This window comes from Excalfactoria chinensis, chromosome 10 (genome assembly GCF_039878825.1).
Source record: "Excalfactoria chinensis isolate bCotChi1 chromosome 10, bCotChi1.hap2, whole genome shotgun sequence".
In the NCBI taxonomy this organism is placed as follows: Eukaryota; Metazoa; Chordata; class Aves; order Galliformes; family Phasianidae; genus Excalfactoria; species Excalfactoria chinensis.
Window position 1 is genome coordinate 18,686,134 of NC_092834.1, and position 27,078 is coordinate 18,713,211.

General features: G+C 52.2%; 2 protein-coding genes and 2 non-coding genes across 8 annotated transcripts in view; 2 read left to right on the forward strand and 2 right to left on the reverse strand.

Moving 5' to 3' along the window:
• ALPK3 (alpha kinase 3) overlaps positions 1-13,617 on the forward strand; it is a 30,022-nt gene extending 16,405 nt beyond the window's left edge. The window contains 11 exon segments of the mRNA XM_072345404.1: positions 1,763-1,880; positions 2,979-4,002; positions 6,839-8,672; positions 9,346-9,493; positions 10,200-10,327; positions 10,446-10,481; positions 10,589-10,863; positions 11,191-11,279; positions 11,517-11,734; positions 11,945-11,993; positions 12,153-13,617. Coding sequence (XP_072201505.1) covers positions 1,763-1,880; positions 2,979-4,002; positions 6,839-8,672; positions 9,346-9,493; positions 10,200-10,327; positions 10,446-10,481; positions 10,589-10,863; positions 11,191-11,279; positions 11,517-11,734; positions 11,945-11,993; positions 12,153-12,474 — 4,241 coding nt within the window. The 3' untranslated portion in view covers positions 12,475-13,617.
• Positions 13,618-14,003: 386 nt separating this feature from the next.
• LOC140256736 (sodium/nucleoside cotransporter 1-like) lies at positions 14,004-21,897 on the reverse strand. 5 transcript variants are annotated; one of them, XM_072345500.1, is made up of 18 exons: positions 21,621-21,897; positions 20,636-20,757; positions 20,449-20,543; positions 20,243-20,334; positions 19,801-19,990; positions 19,551-19,692; positions 18,805-18,918; positions 18,367-18,444; positions 18,016-18,096; positions 17,652-17,732; positions 17,381-17,506; positions 16,455-16,585; positions 16,122-16,290; positions 15,793-15,990; positions 15,269-15,350; positions 14,812-14,910; positions 14,344-14,455; positions 14,004-14,201 (listed from the first exon to the last, which is right to left on the reverse strand). In XM_072345500.1, exons 2-18 carry the CDS (start codon positions 20,702-20,704, stop codon positions 14,084-14,086), a joined length of 1,977 nt encoding a protein of 658 aa, XP_072201601.1. In that variant the 5' UTR covers positions 20,705-20,757; positions 21,621-21,897; the 3' UTR covers positions 14,004-14,083. The 5 variants fall into 5 exon arrangements, with proteins under 5 accessions (XP_072201601.1, XP_072201600.1, XP_072201602.1 ...); XM_072345499.1 differs by having other exon boundaries at positions 20,636-20,761; XM_072345501.1 differs by having other exon boundaries at positions 20,636-20,761; positions 21,625-21,641.
• A 179-nt stretch (positions 21,898-22,076) lies between these two features.
• TRNAH-GUG (transfer RNA histidin (anticodon GUG)) lies at positions 22,077-22,148 on the forward strand. The gene has a single exon. It is a non-coding gene; the product is annotated as a tRNA-His (tRNA).
• A 496-nt stretch (positions 22,149-22,644) lies between these two features.
• Positions 22,645-22,716, reverse strand: TRNAH-GUG (transfer RNA histidin (anticodon GUG)). Its single transcript has one exon. It is a non-coding gene; the product is annotated as a tRNA-His (tRNA).
• Positions 22,717-27,078: the final 4,362 nt, after the last annotated feature.

Consider the following 27,078-nt stretch of genomic DNA (forward strand, 5'->3'; position numbering starts at 1 on the left):
GCATTGGCATCAGATGCAGAGGCCAGGGGGGGACATTGCAGGGTTTCTTGGAAATGGTATGCTTGCATTTCCCAGAATGAAGTACTGTGATGGCTGTTCACAGAGTATTAGGAAAATCTACCTGCCAGCTAGCTGTAGTAATAGCTTTGGGGCCTTTGAAGGTCTTGTGTGCAGACAGCTCTGAGGAAGGGTAGGACTGCTCTGAATGAAGTGTGAGCTGTACATGAAAACTGTTTTGTTCCTTGTCCCTGGAGCAGCAGAAAATCACTGCACGCTCATTTTGGCTCAGGGTCCTGCTGTGAAGTGTAATCAGTAGCTAATATGTATGGAAAATAAAAGCAGCAGGGTCAGTCTGTGGTGATCCCTTTGCTGGAGTAGTCCTTTATCTCCCCTTGGTCAGGGGAGGAGGTTCAACATGTGCTGCTTTAGCTCCTTCTGGTCAAAGGCATTACATACCAGCCAACACCAGGGCCGATTCCTACCGAAGAATCTTCACTCCTGCTGCTTTACTCCTGCTGTGGGGCCTTCTTTACAGAGACAGATGTACGCTGGACTTGGGCATTGCTGATGGCTCCTGGCACTTCAGTCTGATGCAAGCAGGTGGCTCCTGGAGCTTTTCAATTAAACATTTTGATTGCCAGCCCTGAAATCAGTGGGCTAGCAACTGGGAAGTATCTTGGGTAGGCTGTTGGTGTCCTGTCCCTGCCCACTCCATACATCATAGCCATTGGGGCTGGGCATTTTGGGTGTTCCTGCATAACCTGGGTCCTGGCCAGTGCTGTTTGTGGGAGCAGATTGATGTGCAGACCACATTTGGGGGTGCTGGTGGAGATCAGTGTGCTGGCCTCCTTCGCAACAGTAGCACAGGGTTGTTGGCAGGGGATAAGCTTTAGATACCCATCCTGGGGCTCTGAGCAGCTGCTGACTGCACTTACTTAAACTGGGACATGACATGATCATTGAAACTTTTATCCCATGCCCTTAGGGTCAGCTGGGCTGTGCCAGGAGCCATGTGTGAAGCAGAGAGATGAATGGTGACTGCTTGCTTAGGCAGTTTTCCCCTGAAAAATCGGCTGCTCTGAGCTGGAACTGCTGTGGGTGAGAGACCAGAGCTCTGATCCCTGTATGCCCTTCTGCTGATCTACCACCACCAAGTGTGGTGGGCAATGTGTGGCCTTGTGCCCAGCTCACTGGCCAGCCAGTCACACACATCATGATGTCATTCTACTGAAAAGGCAGGTGACATCTCTTGTCAAGTGACATTTGTAGGACATCAAGCTGGCTGTGATGCAATCAAGGTCGGTTGTGTTCAGTGGAAACTTTGCTATCGGTTTACAGGCTGTGGCACTTAGCAAAATGTTGTGAGCTCCATGGCGGAACAAATGCCTGTTTTCTAACCTAATCCTTAATCTCAGCAAAACATGCCTCTTCACATAAAAGTGACAGTGTGCTCACTTTCTACACCCAGCCAGCGTTACAGGAGACGGCCATGTAATTCACTCTCCTCTGTTCAGGAATGAAGTGCTGGGATTTTTTTCTCAAAAATAGCTCTCTTCCTAGGAGCAATAAAAGCTTTGGATAAGCCCCTCAGGTTTCCACTCACAGTACTTTCTCTGCTGTATGATTTAAAGAATGTGATGAGCCCAGAATAACATGTATCCTGTTCTGCCAGAGTGTTTTGTTTTGCTGCTAATTCCTTGTCCCTTGCTGTGCTCTTTGGTCCAGCATTCCTTATGCTGATGTCCATCCTTCCCCTCCCCAGGTTACCCACAGCCAGAGGTGACATGGTATAAGGATAATGAAGAGATGGACCGCTACTGTGGCTTACCCAAGTACCAGATTTTCCATCATGGAAATCGCCACACCCTGCAGCTGTACAAGTGAGTAAAGAAACTGGAGAGTAGTTGGATTTGCTGTTGGGAGTGCATTTTCATTACTTGGAGAAGCTGGCTGTCAGTAGCGAACCAGTGCCAGTGCTTCTTGTTGCAGTGTTCCTGACTGTCTCTCCCCTGTCAGCTTTTCTCTCCAGATCACATCAGGATGAGATTTGAACACAGGGATAGCAGCCGTGCTGGAGGCAAGAGGAAGGTCAGGAGAAATTCCTCTCCCTGGAGTCTCCCAGTGCTGTAACAGTGTGTGCTATCACAGTGAGAGTCACGAGCAGAATGATAAGACTGACCAAAAGTGAGCAGAGGGAAAGCACTGGCTGCGTTCAGGAATCAGGCAGTACAAGGACAGAAGTAGTCCATAGCAATGTCCTGAGCAAGGATAAAAGAGGGGAAAGGGATGCAGCCCTTGCTCTTTGGTAGCTTCCACTGCAAGGTTAGGGAAGGGAAGGGATGCCCAGACTGCCAGCTTCCTTTATCTTTAAATGAGGGCTGTGTTTCTGGAGAGCCAGGCACACCTTGTCCCCAGAGAGCAGAGATTGGCTGCATCTCGAGTCTTGGATTTGGGATGTCAAACAGAAACCAGTATTGCTCACAGTCCTGTGATCCTTGTGGTTCCAGTGAGGACTTTTCTGCTGCTCCAGGTTTGCATGGGGGACTGACTCAACTCTTGCATGGAGCTCTGTGGGCCGGGAGTCCAGGGGTGAAGGCAGAAATGGCATCCATGTGCTTTGTGCCTTTGAAACAAGATAGGAAGGCTTTGGTAAGGCAGTAGGGTAAAGGTGGAACAGGAATGTAAGAAGCAAAGTTAGGCTATGACAGGCTGAGAGGAGAAGATCCCATAAAGGACTGTGGTTGAGAACAGTCAAAAAGCCTGGTGCTGTTATCAGAGTTGCAGCCCAGAGGGAACCAGGCACTGATTTACATGTGAATTGCTTATCTGGTAGTGCAGAGAGCAGGAAGAGCCCAGGGATGGGGGCCAGCATCTTCATCTTCTGGACCCTCAGAACAAGTAGTAGGAAAGGGCACATGTGTAGAGCTACAGGGACTGGGGAGGATGGGCAGGTCTCATGCAGAGCTTTTGGTTTCCAGGTGCCAAGAGGAAGATGCAGGCATTTACCAGGCCTCTGCTAGAAATACCAAAGGCATCGTGTCCTGCTCTGGTGTGCTGGAAGTTGGAACCATGACGGAATTCAAAATTCATCAGAAATGGTTTGCCAAAATTAAGAGAAAGGCTGAAGAAAAACTAAAAGAGATAGAACAGAGCAAGAAACGAGGGAAAGAGAATGTGGAGGTGGAGTGTTTGCGGGGAATGAGCCCAGATCGGCTGCAGAGAAAGCGGAGGCTGGCCAGAGATCTGAATCTCCGATCAGGAGTCTCTCTGTGGGAGAAAGAGGATGCAGCAAAAGTGCATGTCACTGATTCTAAGTCCAGATTACGAGAGGACGTAGCTGACTCAGAGGAAAAGTCGATAAATGCGATGACAGGCTTACCAAGCAAACTGATAACACCTTTGAAAGCAGAGGTGACCACCAATGGAGACGCCTCTTTGGAGACTGTAGAAGAGAATGGGAATGGCTTTCTTGCCTACATCTATGAGACAGTGGAGGATCTCGTGTCTAAGCCATTCGCCAAAGACTCTGCAGCTAAAAAGAAAAAGAAAGTGGAGGATGTTCCAGCAGCAAAGCAGGAAGTTTCAAAGCGAGAAGAAAGTGGGAGAGACAGGGTGAAGCCCTCAACAAATCCAAGGTTTGCCCCTCCTGTCCCATTACGCAGGAGTGCGCATATGAGGGTGGCAAGCAATCAAGAAGAGGAAAATATTCCAAAGATGAATGAGCCTGTGAAAGCTGTCAATCAGGACACTAAAGTTAATGGTGACATGCACTTCTCTTTGAAAGAATTGTATTTTGATAATCAAGTGAAAGAGACAGCGGGGAAAGGTGAGGTGGGAACCAAGGAAGAGGCTGCGAGTGAGGCTGCCCCACGGCCTGTGAGTGTCAGCAGGCAGACGGAGGATGCTTCATCATCCTCAAATGCAGTACCTGAGATGTCCGAGGGCCAGAATGACCAGCACACAGCACAGAAGTCTGAGGGGCACAAAGTCATTGGTCCAGAGGTAACTAGAACAGATCACAGCCGATGTGGCAGCATTGCATCACTGTGTATACCCCAAGGAAGCTGCCGCTGGCTTTGCAGGTCTCCTCCAGCAAAAGCACCTGGAAAACAGCCTGCCTGGGTTTGTTGTGCCCAAAGAGCTGAGCTTCAGTCTCTAAATAAATGTCAGATGAGGTGGTGAGGAGAGATGTACGTCAGACCGTGCAGCCGGACAGCTGGGCTGTGAGCAGTCCAGGGCGTGCTGCAAGCCCTCCAGTTTAATTGGCAAGCTGACCTCATGCAGAATGTTCCCAAATTAGTTCAGCAGGGAGCAGTGAATGGTTATTTGTAGCTGGGGGTGGATGCCTTGTGTGTACTTGAGGCTGATGACATCTGTCCAGTTTAGCAATTGAGCCTGAGCTTCAGCTGGTGTTTAATGAGCCCCCTATGCAAATGAGCGCAGTGTGCCAGGTACACCACGTGAGCCACTCTGGGCAGGGCACTGAATTTTGTTTACAGTGCAACGTGTATACAGTAGACCTGGGCTATTTTTTGGCTCTTCTCTCTTGGAAAAAGTCTTGCAAATCTCTTTGCAGTGGCAATGCAGAGCCAGAGTGCTGCACCTGCTCCTGACCCTCACTGCATCTTTTAGTCAACTTCTATTTTTGTCACTTAACCTGAAGCATTTTTCCATCAAAATATCAGACTGGAAGCTACGGGTCTCTCTTTTTTTCCCCTTTAATGACACCTTCTCAGACAAAAGGTTCTCTGAGTCCAATCTGCAGTTGCCATCAGCATTTGGCATTTGAGCAAGGGTAGGTGTACAGTGTCAGTATGAGAGGAAGTGCCTATGCATTTGGAAATAGCCATGATAAAGAAAGTGGGACTACTGGCTGCTCCAGGGAGGAATATCCTTTCTTTCTCTTCTAGGTTTCTTTAGCCATAGCTAGGAGCACCCTTTGCTGGTAAGAATCCTGCTGTGTGACACAGACTGGGACCTGGGCTTAAAGCAGTGCACCCCACCGAACCCATCTTTAACATGACACGTCAGCAACACATGCAGGAGCATAAATTATCACTGTGGTGCACACCCAGGGACAAGTCATTCTTTTTCTGTCTCTCCTGTCTTATTCTGCCCCTTGCTCTGAAGGAGGGTGGAATTTGTTGGTGTGTGGCATCCCCGAGCATTTGACATATATCAAGGTATTTTCCTTTTACAAAAAATCTGCTCACAGAGGGAAACCTGTAACTTGTCAGCCAGTGTGTTTTTTGAGTAGTCGAAAGGGAACGCTTCAGATTTGAATTTGAATGCTTCAGCTAGTTGGTGGTGCTGGGGAAGTACTCAGGCTTTTGTGTTACCAAATGAGTCATATAAAAACCTTTTGAAGCTGACTCCAAGTGTGTTATTTATACTCTCTAGGACAACGATTATTTTTTTCGCTCTAATCTTTCCTGTAAACCAGACAGTCTTAGCAGCGTTTTTTTCCCGTTCTTGGGGTATAGCTGGGCCTTGTGGTTAGGACTTCTCTTTGGGTTCTTCAGCAGAAGGACTTACCAAAACGTGAGCCAGTTGCTAGGCTCTGAAACTGCCTGTGCACAAGGGTAGCAGTAGAAGTGGATTTGAATGAAGGTTACCCTTGGAGTAGTTCTTGCATAATGTTGAAAACAGTGTTTTTATCATATTTCTTTTACATACCTTCAGATTGGGTGTGTTATCAGCCTTTGTTTTCTCTCTAAGTCCAAAACGTGGCATCATGACAGCCTTTGCGAAGAAAATTAACTGTGTGCCGGCTGAAACCAGGACAGACTGCTTCACTGCTGCTTTAGGAAAGGCACTTTTCCAAAAAGCTCTTTTGAATAAGCTTTAGTTCTTGCACCCCAAAACCTCAATTCCTCTTCAGCCCAAAGAGATGTCCCTGCTGGCCAGCAGCATGGCACAGAGCTCACTCTGTGTGTCTGTCTGTGAACCAGTAGAGACCTTTGGGGAAAAAAACTTAAGCAGCAGGTCCTCTGGGATCTCCTACCTGTAGATTCTTTTGCTTAGGGTAGGTGGAGACTGTGCACAACCTGTTCCTATGTGTGTGTTCTGATGTTGAGCTGAGCATTGGTCAGGCACAGCATGTATCGGTGTTATCACTGGCTCCTGTGAGCCTTATCCTACAAAAATAGACAGTGACTCTTGTCTGGAAGATTTCACCAGTTTTTTTCCTCAGGATAAAGCTCAGCAGTAGCAGCAGGCAGCTTGCTGAAATGTCTGCTGCTGTGCAGCTGCAGTCAGAGACATCTGAGCTTCCTGAATGCCAAAGGAACAGGATGGTCAAATAGCACAGGTAACGTCGGGATGTACAATTTTGTTGCAAATCATTTGGGCAACCTCATCCAGATCCTGTGCAACATGCCACTTGCCCCATCTCAGAATGGATATAGTGTCAGGAGGGTACTGACTCTTCAAAAGGAGCATGATGAGTTTCACACAAGGCCTCAGCAATGGCTGGTGAAAATAGGAAGGTTTTACTCCTCAGAAAGTCACCATGTCGGAGGAGGTTGTATTTGAAGCCACTGAATGTCCTGCTTCTTAGCTGTACACAAGCAAGGCACTGAAAGGCATCAGAGTTAGTGGATGAAATGGAATGGAAAACCATTTTGTGCAGTGTGACAGGGTGCTGCTGTGGGATGATGGCAAAACCATGAGGCCCTGGATGAATGAGTGCCAGTGATGCTGGATTTGAATGATGAAGACTTGTGATTCAGGCAGAAGCTGAGCAGTGCTGCATGGTATAGATGGGCTGTAAGCACCACCACTAAACAGACACAGGTAGTGAAGTAGTATTTCACTTCCAGTTTTCTTTTTTGACTAGGTTGAAGCAACAGCAGGACCATCTGCAAGTGACATAAAACATCCAGTGTCTGGCCCAGCGATAGACAGCAGTCAGCAAGCTGACAAGTTAGAGAAGCTCAGGAAAGAGACATCTGTCTCCCAGGAAACCAGGGGGACTGGGAAAAGAACAAATCCCAGGCTGAGGTTTCAGGAGACACCGAAGCCACCAGCTCCTTCTGCAGACCATGCTCAGACCAGCAGGGAGCAGCCTGACTCCAGGGCACAGGCAGAAGGACATTCCCATACTCTTGAGGACAGAGAGACCCAGCGAAGACTGTCAAATCAAGAAGTCGAGAGCCAAGGTACTAAAGAGCCGTTGCCCATGAAATCGAGCCCTTCAGAGCCTGGAGAAGATACTCCTCATGAGAAAAGCACACATCAGGCAGCAGTAAAGTATGAGAAGAGCAAAGAGGAAGGTGTAGAGCCATCTGGGAGCAAGACCTGTGCAGAGGCAGGAGGAAGTGGTGTAGCAGAGTTGTCTCCTGAGATGGTAGGGACACCTTTGGGGCTTCAGGAGACTGAAACACCAGCTACTGCTTCATTTTGTGTGGCTGGGGAAAAGCCAATTCCTACTGCTGCAGAGGGGACGCTGGTGGTGCAGGAGGCACGACCTGCAACTTGCAGCAACCAAGAAACGGAGACTGTAGCAGGGGAGGCTCCATCTGGGATCCAGCTGCTGCCTCCTGCAAGCAGAGACACAGAAATGAAAAAGGCAGATGGAGCTGCCATGCAGATGTTTCCAACCAGCACTTCGGGGGAGGCAGATGCCAAACCGGTGTCTGTGGTACCTCAGAGGGAAGAAGGGGGAATGCAGCTGGCCACAGCTCCAAGCCAGCAACCAGCAGCACCTTTGGGTATTTCTGAAAGAGGTGCTGAGGTCCAGCCACAAGCACCACTCATCTTGCCTAGCCCTGAGAGACCTCAAGAAATGACTTTGGAGGAGAAAACGCAGCACAAAAACCTTGTTTCCTCCTTGAAGAACTATCTCCTGCTGCTTTTACAGTTGTCAGATAGCAGTAAGGATGCCATGAAAGAAGATGCTGAGACCAAGGTTGAGGAACCATCCACTGCAGAGGAAGCCCCACTCCCAGCAATAGGCATCGCAGGCCTGAGCCCCCACACCTCAAGGAGGGTTTTGGAAAAGGTACAAAACAATCAGCTCTTCCAGACAGCAGAGAACTTGCCTCTGACCCCCAGAACATCCAGGCGGATCACAGGCATGATTAATGAGGAATTCATTACCAGCAAGGAGATGCTGGCTTGCAGGCCTGTGCCACCGAAGAGACGTACCAAGATGGCTGTTGAGGCAGAGGGGTCACTTCAGCTGTCTGTGCCCTCCATCGTGGTGGGAAGTGTGCCAGTAGCAGCAGTGGGGCAGCCTCCTCACAGTGTACCCAGTTTGCCTCCTGTGATCTCCGAGAAAGAGAGCCCTGCTGACCCTCAGGCAGTGCTCCCTTGTGCCACGCCAGAGGAACTTGCTTCCGGGGCCCGGCGCAAAATATACCTGCCAAAAACCAAGCAAGTTGGGGAGGAAGAAGAAGTAAACCCGGAGAGCCAGGGGCATGCAAGAAGCCCTACTGTTTCACCACGGCAATCCAAAAAGAGTGCAGCCCTGTTGCAGACACCTGCCCTAGCTTCATTCCCTCCCACAGAGAAGCACTCACCTACACTCACGAAGAAGATGGCCACACTGGAGGTTCCTAAGTTGTACGAGGAGCCCACAGGTAACAGCAGCAGAGACCATGAAGTCCCTGAAGATGCTAAGCTGGAAGAGCAACCAGCAGAGTCCAAGAAAGCAAGTAACCCATTCAAAGGTAAGGGAAGATGTAAGCCCCGTGATGCTTACAAAAAGTCCCTGGTCCCTGGCCAGTAAGAGCCAATTGGGGTCATATGAGTTTTGTAAATTTGCAAGGTTTTCAGCATCTCCCTTTAGCAATGTGAAAACTAATAGTCTATCCCAAGCATGTGCTGGGTAAGTTGAGCCAGACGCTCATCTGTCCAAGTGCAAGAGATGCACAAACACGTCTCCTGTAGCAAAACCACTAGACCTCACATTGCTAATTTGAGCCATGGTTATAATGACTTAGAAGAGACTTCATTCTGGTGTTGAGGTGCTTACTGGAGCCAGTCACACAGAAATCAGCACTCACGCAAAAGTAAACATCATCTTGGTAAATCCCTAATACAGTAGATCCACATTTCCTGCTACATTGCCTAGTGTTGTTCTGAATTGCTTCTGGCTGAGCCCCTCTAAGCAGTGCAGTGCTGAGCCATTGAGAAAGTTTGTACCACTTACATCCCATCGTATTTAGAGTTCTAAGACCTTCCCTGGGAAGGTGATGTTGTACCAGGTGACACTGTGCTGATGTACTCATGATACTTAACACCAAAGTCCTAAGCTGCAGCACTGGGGAAGGTTGGCCTGTCCTCAGAGCTGCAGCCAGCATCATGTTTCTCACCATCCATCTCTTTGCACCCTCTTCTTAGCTCCGCAGGTGATTCGTAAGATCAGGGCTGAACAATTTTCTGATGCATCAGGAAACCTGAAACTTTGGTGCCAGTTCTTCAATATTTTGAGGGATTCTAAGCTGATGTGGTACAAGGATGAGATCCCTGTAGCAGAAGCACAAAGGAGGTAATCTTCCAGCTCTACTTTGTTGTAATTCTTGTGCATTGCCCTGAGTTTGTGTCTGGCTCAAGGGCTGATGCTTTGACTAGTAGAGACCTGGAGAGGGCAGGGAAGGTGCTGTGCCCAACTCAAAGCTTGAGAGCTGGGAGCAAACCACAGAACTGGGACTCTGGTTGTGTTGTCATCACAACAACAAAAAAGCTCTGACTGTGCCTTGTCTGCTACCTTGACCAGAGGAACCTCCAGCCCAGAGCTGCAGGCTAGAGAAGTCTGGCATTCTGCTGATGCACAGTTTGTGCTTTACTGGTTCATTGAAGAGTGTGTGCCCTCACCCCTGAATGCCTGTGTCGTGGTTTTGTAGACAGCCTGAAAACGTAGCAGGAAGCAGGACACCTTTGTGACTCCTTGGCTTCCAGCCATCCCACCCAAACAAGGTGCAGCTACGACCCTGACCCCGCTGCCCTTAGAGACAACTACCTTTATCAGCATGTAGCCCAACCCCAGCCTGAGTTTGCAGGGCTAGAGATTTTGCACCTCTAAGAACGTGAACAGTAGAGCTGCTGCAAGGTGCCAGGATTGCAGCTGGGGTGCTCCTGCCTTCCCGCATGCCCATGGGCTGGCTTCCTTTTCATGCCTGCACTCCAAAAGCTCCAGGGCCCCAAGTGCCTCTGCAAGCTGCACAGGGCTGACCCCATACTCTGATTTCTTCCAGTGCTGGCGATGAAGGCCAGGCAGCCTTGGCCATTGTGCAGGCGTCCCAGAAGGACTGTGGAGTTTACCGGTGTGTGATCAGCAATGAGTATGGCACAGACTCCACCGATTTCCTGCTCAGCCCAGAAGGTGAGGTGCCTTCAGCTACCTGGTGGCTCTTGCAGCTGTGTGATTGTGCGATTGGCCCTGAGGCAGGGCGAGATCTTGGCAGAACTCTGACTCTTCTCCTGCTTTGTGTCTCCTCCAGTGTTGTCAGGATTTATCTTGCGGGAAGAGATCGAAGGTAAGGATGACGTGCTGATGAGTTGCTGCCCTGGCCACCCGGCTTTGCTGTGGGATGGGCAGGATGTGCCTGTGCTGTCCCTCCTCACCAGCTCTTCCCTCCATCAGTTGGAGAGGAGATCGAGATGACACCCATGGTGTTCGCAAAGGGCTTGGCTGATGCGGGCTACTGGGGAGATAAGTTCTTCGGGCGTGTGATGAGTGAGGACATGGAATTGGGTGCTGGCTTCCTGCGCAAAGCCTGCCGTGCCAGAGCCATCTATGGCCTGGAGCCTGTCTTTGAGTCTGGCTGCACCTGCATCATCAAAGTGCACAATTTCATTGTCTTTGGGACCAAGAACGAGAACAGCCTCATCGAGAAGAACTATGATATCACCATCCAGGTGGGCACTGTGGGCTGTAGCCCTTGTGGGTCTTCCCCGGTTTTCTCCATCTGTCTGTATCATAGCTTTCTTAATTTCTTTCCACTTTGTGAATGCTCTGATTGAGTTAAGCCATGTCCCTGGCAATATCCATGTTCTTCAGCCCTTCTCTCTGAGCAGTGCAGAGCTGCTCAGATCTTTCTCTTGTCCTTTGGCTGCTGGGACAGAGGAACAGTTGGCAGTGATCCCGATGGTTGCTTTCTCTAGTGAGGGGGGTCTCACAACTTTGGTGTGGGCTTGTTGACAGAAAGCAGGACAAGGTTCTGACTCTCCTGCTTGAATCTCCAGGAATGTAAAATCCAAAACTCCAGTCGTGAGTACTGCAAGATCTTTGCTGCTGAGGCCCGTGCTGTCCCTGGTTTTGGAGCAGTGCCTGAGTAAGTAGGGTGCTGAAGCTCTGCTGGCTTGACAGTGGAGCAGGGAATTTAGGGAGATGGTGGGAGGGCTCCCCTGTGGGGCACTGGGGACATCCCAAAGGGCAACACTTTCTTCTCCCACTTTCATGGAGGAGGGATATGGGGAGGAAGGCAAAAAATAGTGTTCAGACCAAGGTGCAGATCTCTGCTGAGATGGAAAAGCTTAGCAGCTGACCCCAGCTGTGTGCTGCCACACAGGATAGTTCCTCTGTACCTGATTTACCGACCAGCCAACAACATCCCTTACGCCACGATGGAGGAGGACCTGGGTGGGCCCTGTGAGCAGTACTGTGTCACTGAGAGAGATGGCAGCTTGGTGGCTCGAGGCACCTCAGAGATTGTGCTTAAATGCTGCACCTTCCAGCATTGGGTCTACCAGTGGACGAATGGAAACATCCTTGTGACTGACATGGAAGGTAAAAGGATACTCCAATGATTCTATAATTCCCACCTGATAGCCATGGCTCTTCACCACTCTTGCAGAAGGATGAGAAATACCTCCATCCTTGCCCTCCTGCCTGTTTCCCCATGTGCCTTGGAGCCCTGCTCCAAGAGTGAAGTCAGCCTGTGGTTATGGTGCTCATCCTTGCCTGGGCAGGAACTGGTTGTCCTCTCTTTCTTTGCAGGAGTGGGCTGGAAGATGACCAATGTGCGGATAGCTACCAACCTCAAAGGGTGAGTGACCCTCCAACTGCTAGTGTGGGTTGTCCCTGCGTCAACCCCAGCTCTGCTGCTTGTGTGATGGGGCACAACTGAGTGCAGCTGGCCGATGTCCTCGCCAGCTGGTAGGACACCTCCTTGTATGAAGGGGAGCTGAGTGTGGCTGTGTTGCAGGTACCAGGGGCTGAAGGAAAGCTGGTTCCCCTCCCTGTTGGAGCAGTTTGCTGCGACTCACCAGTGCAACCATTACTGTGACATCCTGGGCCTGAAGACTCTGGAACCAGTCAAGCCCAAAGGCTCCAAGAGCCCCTCCATGGGCAGGAAGTCGGCCCAGTCCAGCCCCCAACTTCAGAAGAAGGGGACAGCAAGTCCCCAGGGCACCCGCAAGACTACCGTGAGCCCCAGGAGTGCCCGCAGAATGGCAGAAGCTGCGGAGGCCCAGGCAGCCTCCAAAATCAGGCCTGGTGAGGCCAGCAGGCCTACTTGCCCACAATAGCTGGAGCTACGTCAGCAGGGACCCTTGCTGTGCCCAAACAGGCCGGAAGCACTCCTCTTGACGTTTGCATTGTGTGATGTGTGCTAGTGCGAGCCACCCAGCTGCCTTTGCAGCAGAGCCAGCACAGCCATGGGCATCGAGGTGCCTTCTTGTGGGGGTCTCTCACAGGCCTCTCTACAGAAGCTGCTGCCAGCTGTGCAGACCATGGAGCCGTGCACACCCCTGCAGTGGGGCTTTTTTTTCCTCTCCCACCTCCTTCTGTCTGTCTTGCTTGAGCACTTGAAGCATGAGCCATCAGACTGGCTCCTTGGGCTTTGACAGCACCATGCCCCATTCCTGCCAGTGTCCCAGAACTTCCCTGAGCTGACTGGGAGCATGGGGTCTCCTTCCTCACAGCTTTTTTTATGCTGCCCTGACACATGCTGCTACTCCTGTCCCTCTTCATGTCCTCTATAAAGCCCAACCAGTGCTTGGTCTCCAAGATGTGAACCAAAGCAGAGTCCCACTGGTCCCTTGCATGCTGATCGCAAACATTTCACTGCAATGAGGCTCAGTAGAGAGCTACAGCACTTGTGCTTGCCTGCTGCTATTGCTTGGGCTTCTGGGGTGTGGGTCGGCCCCATGGCAGAGTGTTGGTGGCTGCATGGGGTGGGGGCTTGCATACCTGTCCTCCCAGCCTCCCCTGCCCAGGTGGATGCTGAGGGCTGCAGTGCTGCTATGGGTAAGAATGCTCTACCTCACACAGGGTGCACAGGAGTGGGGCACCGCTGTCACACGAGTGTCACCTCCCCACTTGTCACATGTACCCCAGTGGTATATCCCTGGTGCAGGATGGAGGCCAGTTCTGGAGTCAGCAATTGTCAGGCAGTGGTGCTCACACTGTGAAGTAAAGCTCCCTGCATTGGGTCTAGCCTCTTTTGTCTCGCCGCAGAACACGGGTAACACCATTGCCACTCTAAGCATGGCAGCAGTGATGGAATCTAAAACTGGCTTGCTGCAGCCTGGCAAAGGAGGGAAGGGAGCATGGTGTACTCTGGGGCCCTGGTGCTTTGTTGTTGGGCCATTGTAAAATAACAGGGTACGTATGTGTCCACCTTGGTGACTGGGGGTGCTTGAGTGCAATAAAGCAAGGACTGGCCTGTTCCCCCCTGTGGTTCCTGTGGAAGAGATGCATTGAAGCATGGCAGGATAGGACAGCTTATTTTTGGGAAAGGAACTGGCTTCAAGTGACATCTCTACCCCATCCGTGCCTGCCATAGGGAGAAGAGGGTGGCCAATTTTAAGGAGGCACCTGATTGAGGCTTGGCTTGCAAGGTAGCTAACAAATAGTGGCTATGGGGAGCTCCAGCAGTGGGGTGCAGCCCCAACAAGACATCCCACATCTTGTGCCTATAGAGCAGTTGAAGTCAAGACCAGAGAGGAGGCAGAGCACGTGCATGAGGATTTCTGTAGTTTATTTGGGATCGATTCCCCTCTGTCCATGAGGCCAGCACCCAGGGATGCTGGTTGCAAGGTACGTAGTGCTTTCTGTCAATCTGATGGGGATTTTTCTGCCTTTGAGGCCAGCTTGTGCAGACCGCAGTGCTCCTTGGGGCTAGTGTCTCTGGGTTCATGCTGTGCAAGACGTGTGGTTGTAATGCCCGCAGCACTGTGTCAGGCGCATCACACTCTCTGGCACGCTGGCCCAGGCTCCAGTGAAGGAGAGCGTTCCGTTCTCCAGCACTGTGCTGGAGGGGAGAGGCACAGTTAGGGCAAGAGCTGCCTTGCCAACCCCACACCAAAAGTGATGGTTCAGATGCTTGTGCACCTCAGTCCCCAGGCAGGATGGCATAGCTCCAGAGCCTTCCCGTCTCCCTGCTACACACCCACCTCGCAAACAGCTGCTTGCAGCACATGTATATGGCATAGTTGGTAGAGGTGAAGTTGGCAGTGCTAAGGATGGTCATGCAGTCGCCTATCTCTGTTGGTACATAGAGGAGGCCTAGGGGACAAGCCATCCTGGTTGGGGCTCTGAGGAATAGGGCACTGCGATCCCATACCCGGCCAGTGCCATCCCCACACTGTGCTTGCAGGTCCCACACTCCTGCCAGTTGCAGCAGTGACGCCAGGGAGCTCCTCCCAAAGCTTTAACAGCCACCCTCAAAATGTCCCAGTTGCAGCACAGATGAGGGTGAGAAGCCTCAGCAGAGCAATGGGATCCAGGGAGTTCTGATGGAGAGCAGAGCTTTTGGAGACCCTAACAGAGCCATGGGGAGGACAGCCAGCCCTCCCCATCCCTACAGCAGCACTTACAGGTGTGTTCAGCTCTTTGCCCCGTGGCAGTGGACAGGGACCTACCTGCCAGGCAGGAGTTGAGCATGGAGACACAGATGCCCGTGAGCAAGGCTCGCAGCACAATGGAGGCCAGCTCGCTCTTGCGGTGAGGAACCATGGAGGCTGCAGGGACAAAACAGAGGCTGGGGCAAGTCAGATCCTTGCTTTGGCTCCACCTGGGGGTAGGGACAGATAAGAGACAAGTCCCAGGTCCCAAGGTGGCTCTGCCATCTACTGCTCAGAGAGCCCTCTGGAGCCTCCGTTCTGTGCCCTGTGGCTCAGTTGGTGAGTGTGTGGGATGTACAGGTGACCTTGCCCATGGATGTGGGGCAAAATCATCCACATCACCTTGTGCAAGCCCCATTTCTTACCTGCATGCTAGTAAGAGACTGAACACTGGAGCCTGAAGACAGCAAATCCCTCCCGCTCGTTAGATCCCTCTGCCCTATACCCAGGTGCCCAGGACATGGGTCACACTCACTCAGGCCTCCCAGCATGATCCCAATGGAGCTTAGGTTGGCAAATCCACAGAGTGCAAAGGTGGTGATGCTCTCAGCACGCTCCTGGAGGGCACAGATGCAGGGGATGGTCACCTTGGCCCCACAGCAGCCCCATAGCACCAGGTTGTAACTCCCAATCCAGCCAGCTGAGATGGAGAAATGTCCCATCCCAATCCTTTCTCCTTCAGCTTTAATAGGAGCAAGAGACAAGCGAGGGGAAGTTTTCCCATGAGAGAAGATGGACTGGCAGCATGGCAGAGGCCCTAGAGCATCACAGTCTGGCCCTCTGGAGAACAGGGACAGTGGGACATAATTTCACCATCACCTTCAGAATGACCCCACACCTACCAGTGATGTCCCAATCCAGATGGCCACAGCTGACCCCCCATCCTCAGAATAATGATGCCCCTCCCCCTGGTGCCTGGCCACCCTGCTTGGCCGGGTTCCGTGCCCCATTTCAGTTCCATCCCTGCCCTACACCCAGCAAGGTGGTGATTGCCCTCACAGATATCCACTGCTTCCTGCCCTCACTCCACTCCTCCAGGCCTGACAGCCGGTTCTTCTTGTACGTGGCTAGCTGCTGGTATGCCACAAACTCATTCAGGAAGATCTTGATCCCCAGCAGCTCGGCCACCACCGGTGAGTCTGCCCAATCTGCCCCCATGAGAAAGGCGATGGGCATGAGGACATAGGAGCAGATCATCTGGGAAGAGCATCCCGGGAGGAAAAAGTTGAGAGCTGAACCTCTGTATAACCCCTAGCTTGGGCATCTACTGCCAGGGGTCTAAGGAGGTAACAGGTAGAGGTGGAGATGGGTGGGGAACTTGGGGGTACCTGGAAAGAGAGGTCTTTGATTTCCACCATCTCCCCAAACCAGTGCAATGCAGCATTGATGAACTCCAGCACAGCCAAGAAGGCAATGAGGTTGGCTGCAATGTTGGCCACAAGTCCCACGGAGGCGGCAGCCCCATTGCTGGCAGCTTCCAGGATGTTCCGCTCTTCCCTGGGAGGAAAGAAACCCTGCCAGGATGATGTGACCGAGCATCTCCCATGTAAAGCAGGTCCCACTCTGCAGACCTCACTACAGAGTCTCCCAAATTTGTGCCACCTGCAGTGCCCAAAATGCACCCACAGCTGCCCTGTGCCATCCCCTCTGTTCCCACTCACCCACTGGCAATGCGAACGCTTTCTTTGCCCTTGAACTTGGACTCTTCCACTTCAGGGTAGACCAGTTTGGACATGGCAAGGGCACAGGGTGCAGCCATCACAGAGGCTGCGATCAGCGATGATGCATCTATCTGCAACAGGCAGACTGGGCTCAGACCCTGTGTGAGGCTGCACAGGGTGCCCAAGCACATGGCCAGCAATGCTTGGAGCAATCCAGGGCGCTCTGCTTGCTCATAGTGGGAAGATGTGCCTGCTTTTCCCATCTTAGCCACCGAGGATGTGTAGGGTAGCTCATCTGGATGGAGACATTGCTAGAGCCATAGCAGTCATAACCTCAGAGATGTTAATCTCTCTTGTCTGACCCCAACTTGATGATCCTTGCCCCCTCTTTGTCCCTTTTATCAGTATCAGAGCAAGAACATTGCTGACTTCTACCTGGTGACGAGCAGCTGAGCTCCCAGTGGGAGCAGTGTATCACAGCCATAACCTCATCACCCCTCCCCTGCCCTCTGCACTGCAGTTTCTCATTTCTCTGTCCTTTCACCCTTGCCTCCCTGTTTAAGGAGACTAATTAATGTTTAAATAGCAGGAGCTCAGCCAGCAGGTTGAGGCACGCCCAGATATCACAGTTCTGAGGAACCGGTGAGAGCATCACTAAGGGCTCAGGCAAAAGGGTGGACCGCAGACCCCACCCCAGAGGGCCCTTCCAGGCTACATTATTCCATGGTGCAGTGAAATTTGCCCTGATTGCTGTGGAAGGAGTCTGGGGTTTTGGCCAGGCCAGTATGAGGGCATGGAGCTGCCCTCATCTCATTTATGGAAGGAGAGCCACAGTGGGGCTTCTTATACCACATGCCCAGGGCAGTTCTGGCATGCCAGGACCCTTGAGCAGGGAAAATGAAGCATATAGCTGCTTGTGTTCTCACCCCAAAGGATATGTAGGCTCCCATCACACTGCCTGCAATGGTGGAGAAGCCACCAGCCATCACGGCGTGGATTTCAGAATGGGTCATGTCTGCAAGGTATGGGCGGATGAGCAGTGGGGCTTCAGTCTGTGAGAAAGAAAAGCCTCTGCTAGCACCACACAGGGCTGCAGGCCTCCTAGGAAGGAAGGAGAATACCCTTTTTCTGCAGCACACTCCGCTGCGATCAGGAGCCATTTAGGAGCTGTGGCATGTCACCTACCACAAGCCTTACCTGTCCCACAAAGATATTCCCTGCCACGCTCAATGTCTCAGTAGGGGTGGTGCCCAATGAGACCTGGAGGAGCCAGGAGATCTGGGGGAACACAAAGACACTGTGTTCACAAAGGCATCCGCCCCACAGGGCTGGTCACTCCAGCCTGCCCTTTCGAAGCTGCATGGAGGTGATGTCCAAGAGCCCACAGACCAGGGAGTATCATCGGCCCCAGGTTTGGGTAAGAAAAAGGAGGTTGTGTCTTATCACTTTAGCAAGACAAATCAGCACAAATTAGTACCACCCCAGTTTTCTTGGGACATCCCTCAGCTTTTCATAGGAACTACCATCTCCTTTCCACCACCATCAAAAAGCAAGGCCCTACCTTGAGGATGAGCCACTGCATGACACCAAGGTAATAGAGGATGGACATCACACAGCTGAAGAAAACGATGATGGGCAGACTCTGCAGACAAGGCACCGGGGTATGAGATTAAACGGATGTTGAGCAGCACACCTAGAGTACACTTGGGCATGGTATGATGTTGCACAGCCACCCCACACTACTGGGGTGCTACAACACTGTAGAGGGACAGGGGCCAGTGCAAATACCCCAGGGCATGCAAAAGGTCCATGGGAGCACACAAAGCATTCTTGAGCTGGTCAAACTCTGGGCAAGGCCAGAAGAAAACTAGACGCTATCTCTCCTTCCCAACACCCCATTCCACAGACTGACCTGAAATGCAAAGACATCTTCAATGAGTGTAGTCCCAAAAACGAAGCCAGAGCCAGCTTTGGTATAGCCCAGGAAGACCTGCAAATGGAGATATTACATGGTAGGAGGGAGATCTCCATGAGCTCTTGCCCCAGTATCTCTTTTTCCTAGCAGTGGAGTGCCCTTTCACCCCACAGCTCCCTCGCCCCAGCAGACAACCTAAGCTTGGAATACCTAGTATGGTGTTTCTGAATAATGGGACACTGCTCCAGCTCCTGCAAGTGATCCCACACCAAGGGGCCTGGGCTGTGCCAGAAAACCAGGAAAGAGCTGGCTTTTCTCTAGTGCTATACAAGGGGATGGCTGTTCCTCCAGACTGTACCACCCTCAGTTCCTTTTACTGGTCTCAGAACCTACATGGAGGGCTGAAGCATGGGATGAGTTGAACAGGATTAGTACCTGGATCTGGTCACCCAGCCACTGGAAAGCTTGGATGCCGGGAGTTGTTCGAAGGATGAAGAGTCCGATTAAAAACTCCAAGCCAAGACCCCAGAAAACAGCTCTCCAGGACACCTGGAGACCAACAGCAGAATGGTGACTGAGGTGTTTAGCAGAGCCTTCAGACTTACCTCTCTGGATTCCTGCCCATTCAGTGGCTCTTGGGTGACAGTCATGCTAATAAAACATCACAGAAACCCACAAACTTGGGGTAAATAATAGGGGAGGAAGACAAATTGGTGGGAGTCAGGAAACGGCTGGTGAAATGGAGGAGAAGAGCACAAAGACCTTCTGGTGGCATGACTAGTAGTACAAATCCCCTACTGCATGCTCACCAACCCTTTGGAGGAAAGGGCTGGAGATGCTGTCCAAAACATTGGAAAAGGTTGGACTGAAAGCCACTGGGACTTCAGTCACTTCTGCTCAGCCCACCAGGATGTTCCTCAGCCCACAGGCATCTGAAGCACAGTCGTGGGTCTGGGTATGAGAAGTGTGGTGGAAAATAGGACAGAAGTACCATGGGGGAGCCTTGGGTTGAGCATTGGGAAGGAGAGGAGTGGTGTTGGGGCTGCAGCAACCAGCTCTGCTCCCCATGCTGCATCCAGATCTGCCCTGGAAGCTTCTACTTCCTGCAGAGAGCCCATGGATTTCTCCTCTGCCACCTCCTGTGAGGGGAGCAATGGCCAAGCCACACCTGAAAAACGTACTGCGCTGTGGTGCTTGGAGAAGGCAAACAGGAAGAGCACCAGAACGCAGAAGCCGGCTAAGGAGATGAGCTGCTCTGGATTCTTGGCCGTGTCCAAAGACAGCCACGCCACCAGGCCTCCCAGGAGGAGCACATACAGCAGCCTGCAAAGGAACTCCCAAACTGTCACAGAGAGGCAGTCCCCACAGGGAGCAGCTCGGAGAGAGCAGGAGTTGACTGTGTGGGAGATGTCCTGCCTCCTCCCCACTCACCACTTGAGCCATGGCCAGGACTTCAGCAAGCATTTCCGAAGGGGGCTGAGGAGCATCAACACCTTCGCCCCACAGTACTTCTTGAAGAGGCTCCAGCACGCGAAGAAGATGACCACAGCAGTGATAACCACCAAGGCGAGGGCTCGCTGGAAGTTGAGCCAACATGCCACAATGAAGTAGCACAGGTAGGCTGGGGAAGGCATGCAGGGGGTCAGAAACACGAGGATCGTGGGATCGGGGATTCACAACACTAACTGGGGACAACAATGAGGTCTTCTTCCTCCAAACATCCTTCCCCTGGCCACCCTAGAGGCTCTCCTTTGTGTGTGGGTTGAGAAGGAAGCAGACCGTGGGCTGGTGAGACACAGCTTCCATGCAGGTGGCAATGCTTGGATGCTGCATGGGCAGCCAAAGGGGTGTGGAGGTGGTGGGAAGTCCTCACCTGCTCCAAGGATCCCCCAGAAGACCTTCCTCAATGCCTTGGCATGAACCTTGCAGAAGTTCTTTGCCATGGAGGCTGGCTGCAGGGCCTTCCTGAGGAGAGTGGACATGAGTGGTGCAGGTGGATCCTGAAGATCAGCCCAAGTTTGAGCTTGCTGTGACCATTGGAGATATTTCCATGCATGCATCTCCAGGGGATTACCCTACCTGCAGTACGAAGCAACTCTCCCATTCACTTCTCGTCTGTTCTTCTCATTCCCACCACGCGGCCCATCATGTTCCTCACAGATCTCCTCCTCATCCTGGAAAACATCATTAGCTGGAGTGCCCCAAGCAGCTCTTGTGCCCCAGAGGGAGGAGGGGAGAGAAGGAGGGATTGAATGGGGAGGTTTACCAGGGAGCTGAAAGCAGGGTTGTCTGTGCCCTTCTCGAGGCTGTCCAGGGTTATCTGGTTTCCTTCCATCTCTAGGCGTGCCGATGCTTCACTTTGTTAGACATGGCATGGCGAGAGACCCACTGCCTGGAGAGACAGAGCCTGGGTCAGTGCCAGATGGACAAATGTCTGCCCCCAGCTTTGGGTCTGGGGTCTCCGGGGAGAACAGCCATTGCAGGAGAGATTCAGACAGCTCCTCTGCCAGTACATCAAGGGGCCGTCCTGTAGGGTCCTCCATCCGCAGGGCTGGGTGTTCCCTGCCATCTGGAAGGGTCTTTGCTCTCCCCAGCTTCTTAAGGATTACAGGAAAGTATCAGACCCAAGTGATGCAATGAGGAGAGCCAGCACCCCTCCTCCAGGGCAGAGTCCTTTACAAAAATGGGAGATTTTGTACAAACTAGAATTGGCTGCCTCCTTCACCAAGAGCTCCCAGTGAAACCAAGTGCCCTTCAGTTGAGAATAAGGAAGAAAGACTTTTCATGCTGGTAAGTGGAAGAGAGCAGGAGGAACATGTAGGAATAAGCAGAGATTTGCATGGGGACGGTCTTAAAGTAGGATCATGATGGGAGAACTGGTCCAGCAAAGCAAGAAAAAGCAGCGATAGCCGAGCGCAGAGCTCCTGGAGCATTCTGTTGCAATACCTGTGCCTGGAGAAGGATGGGAGAAGAGCAGAGCAGCCTCAGGGAAAGCAATGGGTAACAGCGGGAGGACAGAGGGGAGCATGAAGGATCCTCACGCGGGGACTCACTTTGTTGCAGTGAGGGTCCACTGTGGGCAGCAGAGCCCCTCGAGCAGTCCTAGCGCTCAGAACCCCCGAACAGCATCCACTACCCAGCAGCCCCCTGGGCACCCCCCAGCGCCCCATCACCAACCTGGTGGCACTCCCCTCCCCCGAGCACGGCCACTCGCTGCCCCCTCGCCCCCCACGTCCCGTCCCCGCACTCACACACCGTCCCGCAGCACCCGGCCCGGTCCCGCAGTTATCGGTTAACCTCTGGGTCCAAAGAGCTATGCCGGGCGCCCGGCCCTGGAGCACCGCACGTGTACTCCCGCCCCGCTGAAAAAAAACAAACAAACAAAAAAAAAAAAAAAGAAAGAAAAAAGCGCTGCAAGAAGAAATAAAACTGGGGGAACGCCTCAGCGGAGCAAAACTGCACAATGCAAAGGGACGTGGTGGTGCAAAGCTGCACCACGCAGATGGATGCGGGACGGACGCGAGCAAAGTCCGGCAGTGTTTGTTCAGCGGAAGCGCGACGAGCAGCGCCGTGTGGATGTTCGGGGGTCACACACCGCGCTGCCACACGACACTGCGGCTCTGCTCCGCGCGGAGCCGTGCGGACGGTCCTCCTACAGCCCTTAAGAGCGCCGCTGGCGCCGGCAGCGCCCAGAGCCCCGGTAGCGCGCCGTGATCGTATAGTGGTTAGTACTCTGCGTTGTGGCCGCAGCAACCTCGGTTCGAATCCGAGTCACGGCATCGCCTCCGCACGGCGGTACCACGGCATACGGGCTCCTCTTTTCTTTTCTTCCCTCTTGTTTTCTCCTCTTTCTTTTTCTTTTCCTCCTTTTTTTCTTTTCCTTTTTTTCCCATTTTCCTTATCTAGTTCCTTTTTTTTTTTTTTTTTTTTTTTTTTCCCTGTTTCTTATCTCTTTTCCTTCTTTCTTTGTTTCTTCTTTTTCCTCCTCTGATTTTCGTTTGTTTGTTTTGCTGTTCGTTTTCGTTTTGTTAAATTCCCTTTCTTTTCCTCTTTCGCTGCTCTTTTTTTCATCCCTTCTTCTCCTTTTAACTCCGCACGGCGCCTGCCGAGAGCCGCAGCGGGTGGGCAAGCAGGGTGTGGTGTGCTGCGAGGAAGGGGAGAATGAAATGAAAAAGGTTGAGACGAGGAGGGAGCGAAGCGGGATCCGCGGGGCGAGTGCACGACCAAAAAAAAAAAGAGAAGCCCGTGTGCCGTGGTACCGCCGTGCGGAGGCGATGCCGTGACTCGGATTCGAACCGAGGTTGCTGCGGCCACAACGCAGAGTACTAACCACTATACGATCACGGCGCGCTACCGGGGCTCTGCGCTCAGCCGCGCTTTGCACAGCCCTTACGGGAAAGTCAGGCTGCTGTCATCGTGACGTCATCGCCTTGCTCCAGCTCCGTGGTGTTTTGACAGAGGAGGGTCGTGCGCTGTCTCCATGGCGATGCAGAGTGATTGGCAGCTCCGTCCGCCAATCGGCCGCCGACCTGCGCGGGCTCCGTCGCGGGACCCGGTCTGACCCTTCCCAGACATCTGCCCTCCGCCTCTGTATCCTGCTGCCGCTTCCGCTCCTCACCTCGCCCGCAGCGGGTCCCGGGGGGCTCGGAGGTGCGAAGGACATTTCCTGACCTCTCTTCTCCTGCATCCATCTCTTCCTTCCCTCGGCCCTTTAGGTTGCCCAAAGAGCTGTGGGTGTCCCATGAAGCCCTGCACAGCCTGATCTGAAGAGTGGCAATCCTGGTCAGGGCAGATGGGATTTTGGAACTTGTAAGGTCCCTTCTAACTTAAGCCATTTTATGTTTCTGTGATTCGCAGGCTGAGCTCAGTGCCTGCCATAGCCTTGATCCTGGTTCTTAGCTCAGCACGGTGTTTGCCTGACTGTGTGCTGGGCACTGCACGTTGAGTGCACACGGAGCTGCTTTCTCTTTAGGTATGCACGATGGGGATCGTGCTTTGGATGCTTAGCCATCAGAATAGCAATGACCTCAGCTGCTGGAACAGGAACTGTGAAGATAAACATTGTGGTGATAAGGATGATCTGGCCTAACATGGAAGAGAGCAGAGAGGTGACAAGTGGATGCAGAGATAAAAGTTCTGAGGGCCTGGCTGGTGTGTAAAGAAGAGGCTTGGAGCTGCTGTGATCCACTGCCTGCATTGCTGGTCCTGTCCCAGCACTGCTTCCTAACAGTGGGCTGCCTTCCCCAATGGGATTTGGATGTGATTATTCCTAATTGAAATCACTCCCAGCTTTCAGGACCCCAGCAGTCTTTTCCTGCATGGTTTTGTCCACAAGGTGTTTCTGGTAGTTTGGACCTGCAAGGATGTGTGAGGGAGAAGGGATGTGTGGTATCATGTCCATCTTTTGGGTGGTCTGATCCCTCTGGGCTCTACTCAGCACCTGGACAGGATGCTGAGCTCCTCTGCTCTTTCCACCCTCTGTGTCCTCTGGTGGCTTTCCTCCTAGCCTGTGGATTGTTCAGTGGAATTGTAAGAGTGTGTGCTGGGGCAGCAAGGCAGAGAGTGCAGCTGAGCCCAGACATTGCCACTTTGTAGTGTGTGCATAAATCTTGTGGCTGGCACAGGGTCAGGAGCAATTCATCACTGTGCTGCTGTCTTAGCTGCTCAGCCCCTTGAGCAGCCTCTCCAGCTCTCAATGGGGCAGCTCCCAGCTTCACTTCTCCACCTCAGGGAGGCAAAGCCATCCCCACGGCTGCCTCTTTCAGTCCTGGTGCTGTCTTGGGTTCCTAAAACTTCCCTGGGAAAGGTGCTGGTATCTATGAGGGCAGGATGGATGCTCATGGCTGCAAGCAGGCACTCTGGCTTCTACTGGTGATACAAAACTGTGCACTTGTACAGGCCAGCACCACCATACTCAGAGGCCATAGATGCAGAAATTTGCTCTGCTGCTGCCAGCCCACCTTCTTTCCTGGGGAAATCAGAGTATCTCCACTGACTTCTACCACGTAGGCCTATATCCCATGTTTCCATACCTATGGCCACTGCTGGGCAGGATGCAGGGGCAAGGAGAAAGGTCTGGGTTGACTTTAAAGGAAAAGGTTAAGGTGGTATCTGGGGTGAAAGAAAGCACATCTGAGCTGTGTGGTATGGCACAAGCAACCTGACACGGCTCTGGCCCTTCCATCCTTCTTCCCATCCTCTTCTACCTCATGAAATCAAGACTTTTGTTCCCTACGGTTGGATAATATCTTCACGTTAGATCTGATTGCTTTCAGAGATTCTTGTCTGTATAATTTAGATTTGTTTCAGGCAAAGGTTACATGTTTGACATGATCAGGACTCTTTTTCTGGCCGTTAAAATCCATCTGGGCATGGACCTGGGCAGTGCTCTAGGAGTCCTGCTCGTGCAGGGGGTTGGACCTGGTGGCCTCCAGAGGTCTCTTCCAACTTCAGCTGTTCTGTGATGCATGCCAGGGACTGAAGGATAAACACTCAAGCTTTTCTTGACATGAATTTTCAGCTGTGACGCTCTCAAGAGGCTTTATGAGCCCACAGCAGGGTATATGTTCTCCTGGCTCTTTTCCCCATCTGCCAGCACTACTTAGGGCAAACACACAGGTTATAACAGGTGGATTTTATGCTTTTTTTATGTTCTGGGATCTTCTTGCCTGTCTCCAGCCTCCAGAGATAAAGGAAAATGATGCCCAAAATGCACGGAGCAGAGATTACCTAAAGCTGTCACTTCTGACCTGCAGGGAACACAAAGCACACTGAGCTGTTTCCTGGTGGGTTCAACATCCAGCTGTAGATGGAACGTGATAAAAGTACCCCAGGGGAGAATGAGCTGTGCCCCAGCACTATATAAATGCTGCCACATGTCTGCTTGGCTCCAGCTGCCAGCCTGAGCTCTCGCTCTGCCTTTGTCTGCATCACAAGCGGGAGCCTCCTCCTGCAGCACGGATGTACAGCCTTCACACAGCCACCTTTTCATCCCTCTTTCTGGTGCTGAGAGGGCAGAAAACAGGCAGGCATCTGCTGCCAGGCAGCCTGCCCTGCACTCACCTCCCCGCCACTTGCATTCCCCTCTGAGTTCACCTTCATTTTCTGCCTTTTGGAAACATAGGACTGACTGGTGGCAAAATCACCTGCACTGGGGGAAAGGTCCCTGTTTTGCCCTTGTGCACCATGCCCATCCCTGATGGCTGATGACGGCCCCTTTAAGAGATACAGGGAAGATGCCAAAGGTAGTTCACAGCTCCTATGCAATATAAAGCCAGGGAGCATCTGTGTGCGGATGGACTCAGATTTATGAGTGCAGCCACTGCCCCGTGCTCAACATCATTAATACTTTCTGGGGTGCTCAGGTCCCCTGGCAGCTCCTGAGCACCATCCTCCACCCAGCATATCATGCTGATTGAGCTGCAAATGCTCTGCCTTGGTTTGCCCTGCCTTGGATCGATGAGTGCGGGCAGCTCTGATCAATTTCACTTTACCGCTTGATATCAGGTTCAGATCCACACTCTCCCACCTTCCTTTGTTCATTCAGGTGAGGAATTTGGGCAGTCCATCCCACTTGGAGACTGCTATGCCTTTGCAGAGCTAGCTCTGCAAATACAGCTGTTTCTCCCTGCCCACCCTGCCACACTCAGGACCTGGCGCTGAAGGGCCTGAATTTGCGCCAGGACTCAGAGCACCAAAGTGTCAGCACGATGGTTGTTGTCACATAGCCAGCATCTGCCAAGAAGTTTTCCTGTCATAAGCCTCGTTTTGCTGGGGAAATACCAAAGGTAGCTGCAGAATGCTCCCATGGCTTGACTTCCCAACCCCACTGGCAGCGAATGCAGCTGCAGCCCTCCAGGGCTTGAGCCCCTGCATGATGATTTTACAGGAAAACAATAATGTCGAAGAGTTTACATAGAGGATGTTCAGAAATTTCCCTCAGACCCACACCTGGTGATGAGAGAAGTGTTTTGCACAGCGTCCATTGCTCCCATGGCATCTTTCTCCTGCCATTCTCACCTAGCTCTCTTTCTGGCCAGTTTCCAGGGTGCAGCACCCAGATCTGCAGAAATGAAATCTCCCCATGGCTCTCCACACCTCATCCAGTGCTAATGAAATAACTGGGCACACCAGAGCACAGCTGTGAAGCTCTCAGCTGTGGATGTGCCGGGGGCTGTCCATGCTGTAAGCAGAGGCGGTGAACATGTGTGGTGGGGCGAGAGCAATGTGCCTTGCTGGCAGATGTCTGTCAATGAGTTGTTGACACTTCTTTTGGTCAATTAGCATCGTTTCAATGGTATTATCAACTGCTTAATGATTTATTTTGACAGAAAGGTTGGGGAGCTGCAAAAAACATCTGCACAGATTTGCTCCACTTACTAAATGTGACTGTTTTGGGCATATCCTGCATGCCTGGACAGACAGCATCTGAATGCACTTAGAAAACACAAGCCTGCATTGCTTGTGTGAGCATAGGTGCAGAGATGTCTGTGTCATGCTGCTTTGGAGGAGCAACGCATCCGATCAGATAAGGGACCTGGTGTGGGCCCATGTTGTCTGCTGCCTTCTCCCAACAAATATTTTGGTCTAAATACAAAGACTTGCAGGACTGGCTGGCTGGCTAGCATTCAAACGGCTCCTCTTCCAGGCTCAGGATCGGTGCATCCCTGTAACTAAGAAGTCGGGAAAAGGTGCAGGAGACCTGCGTGG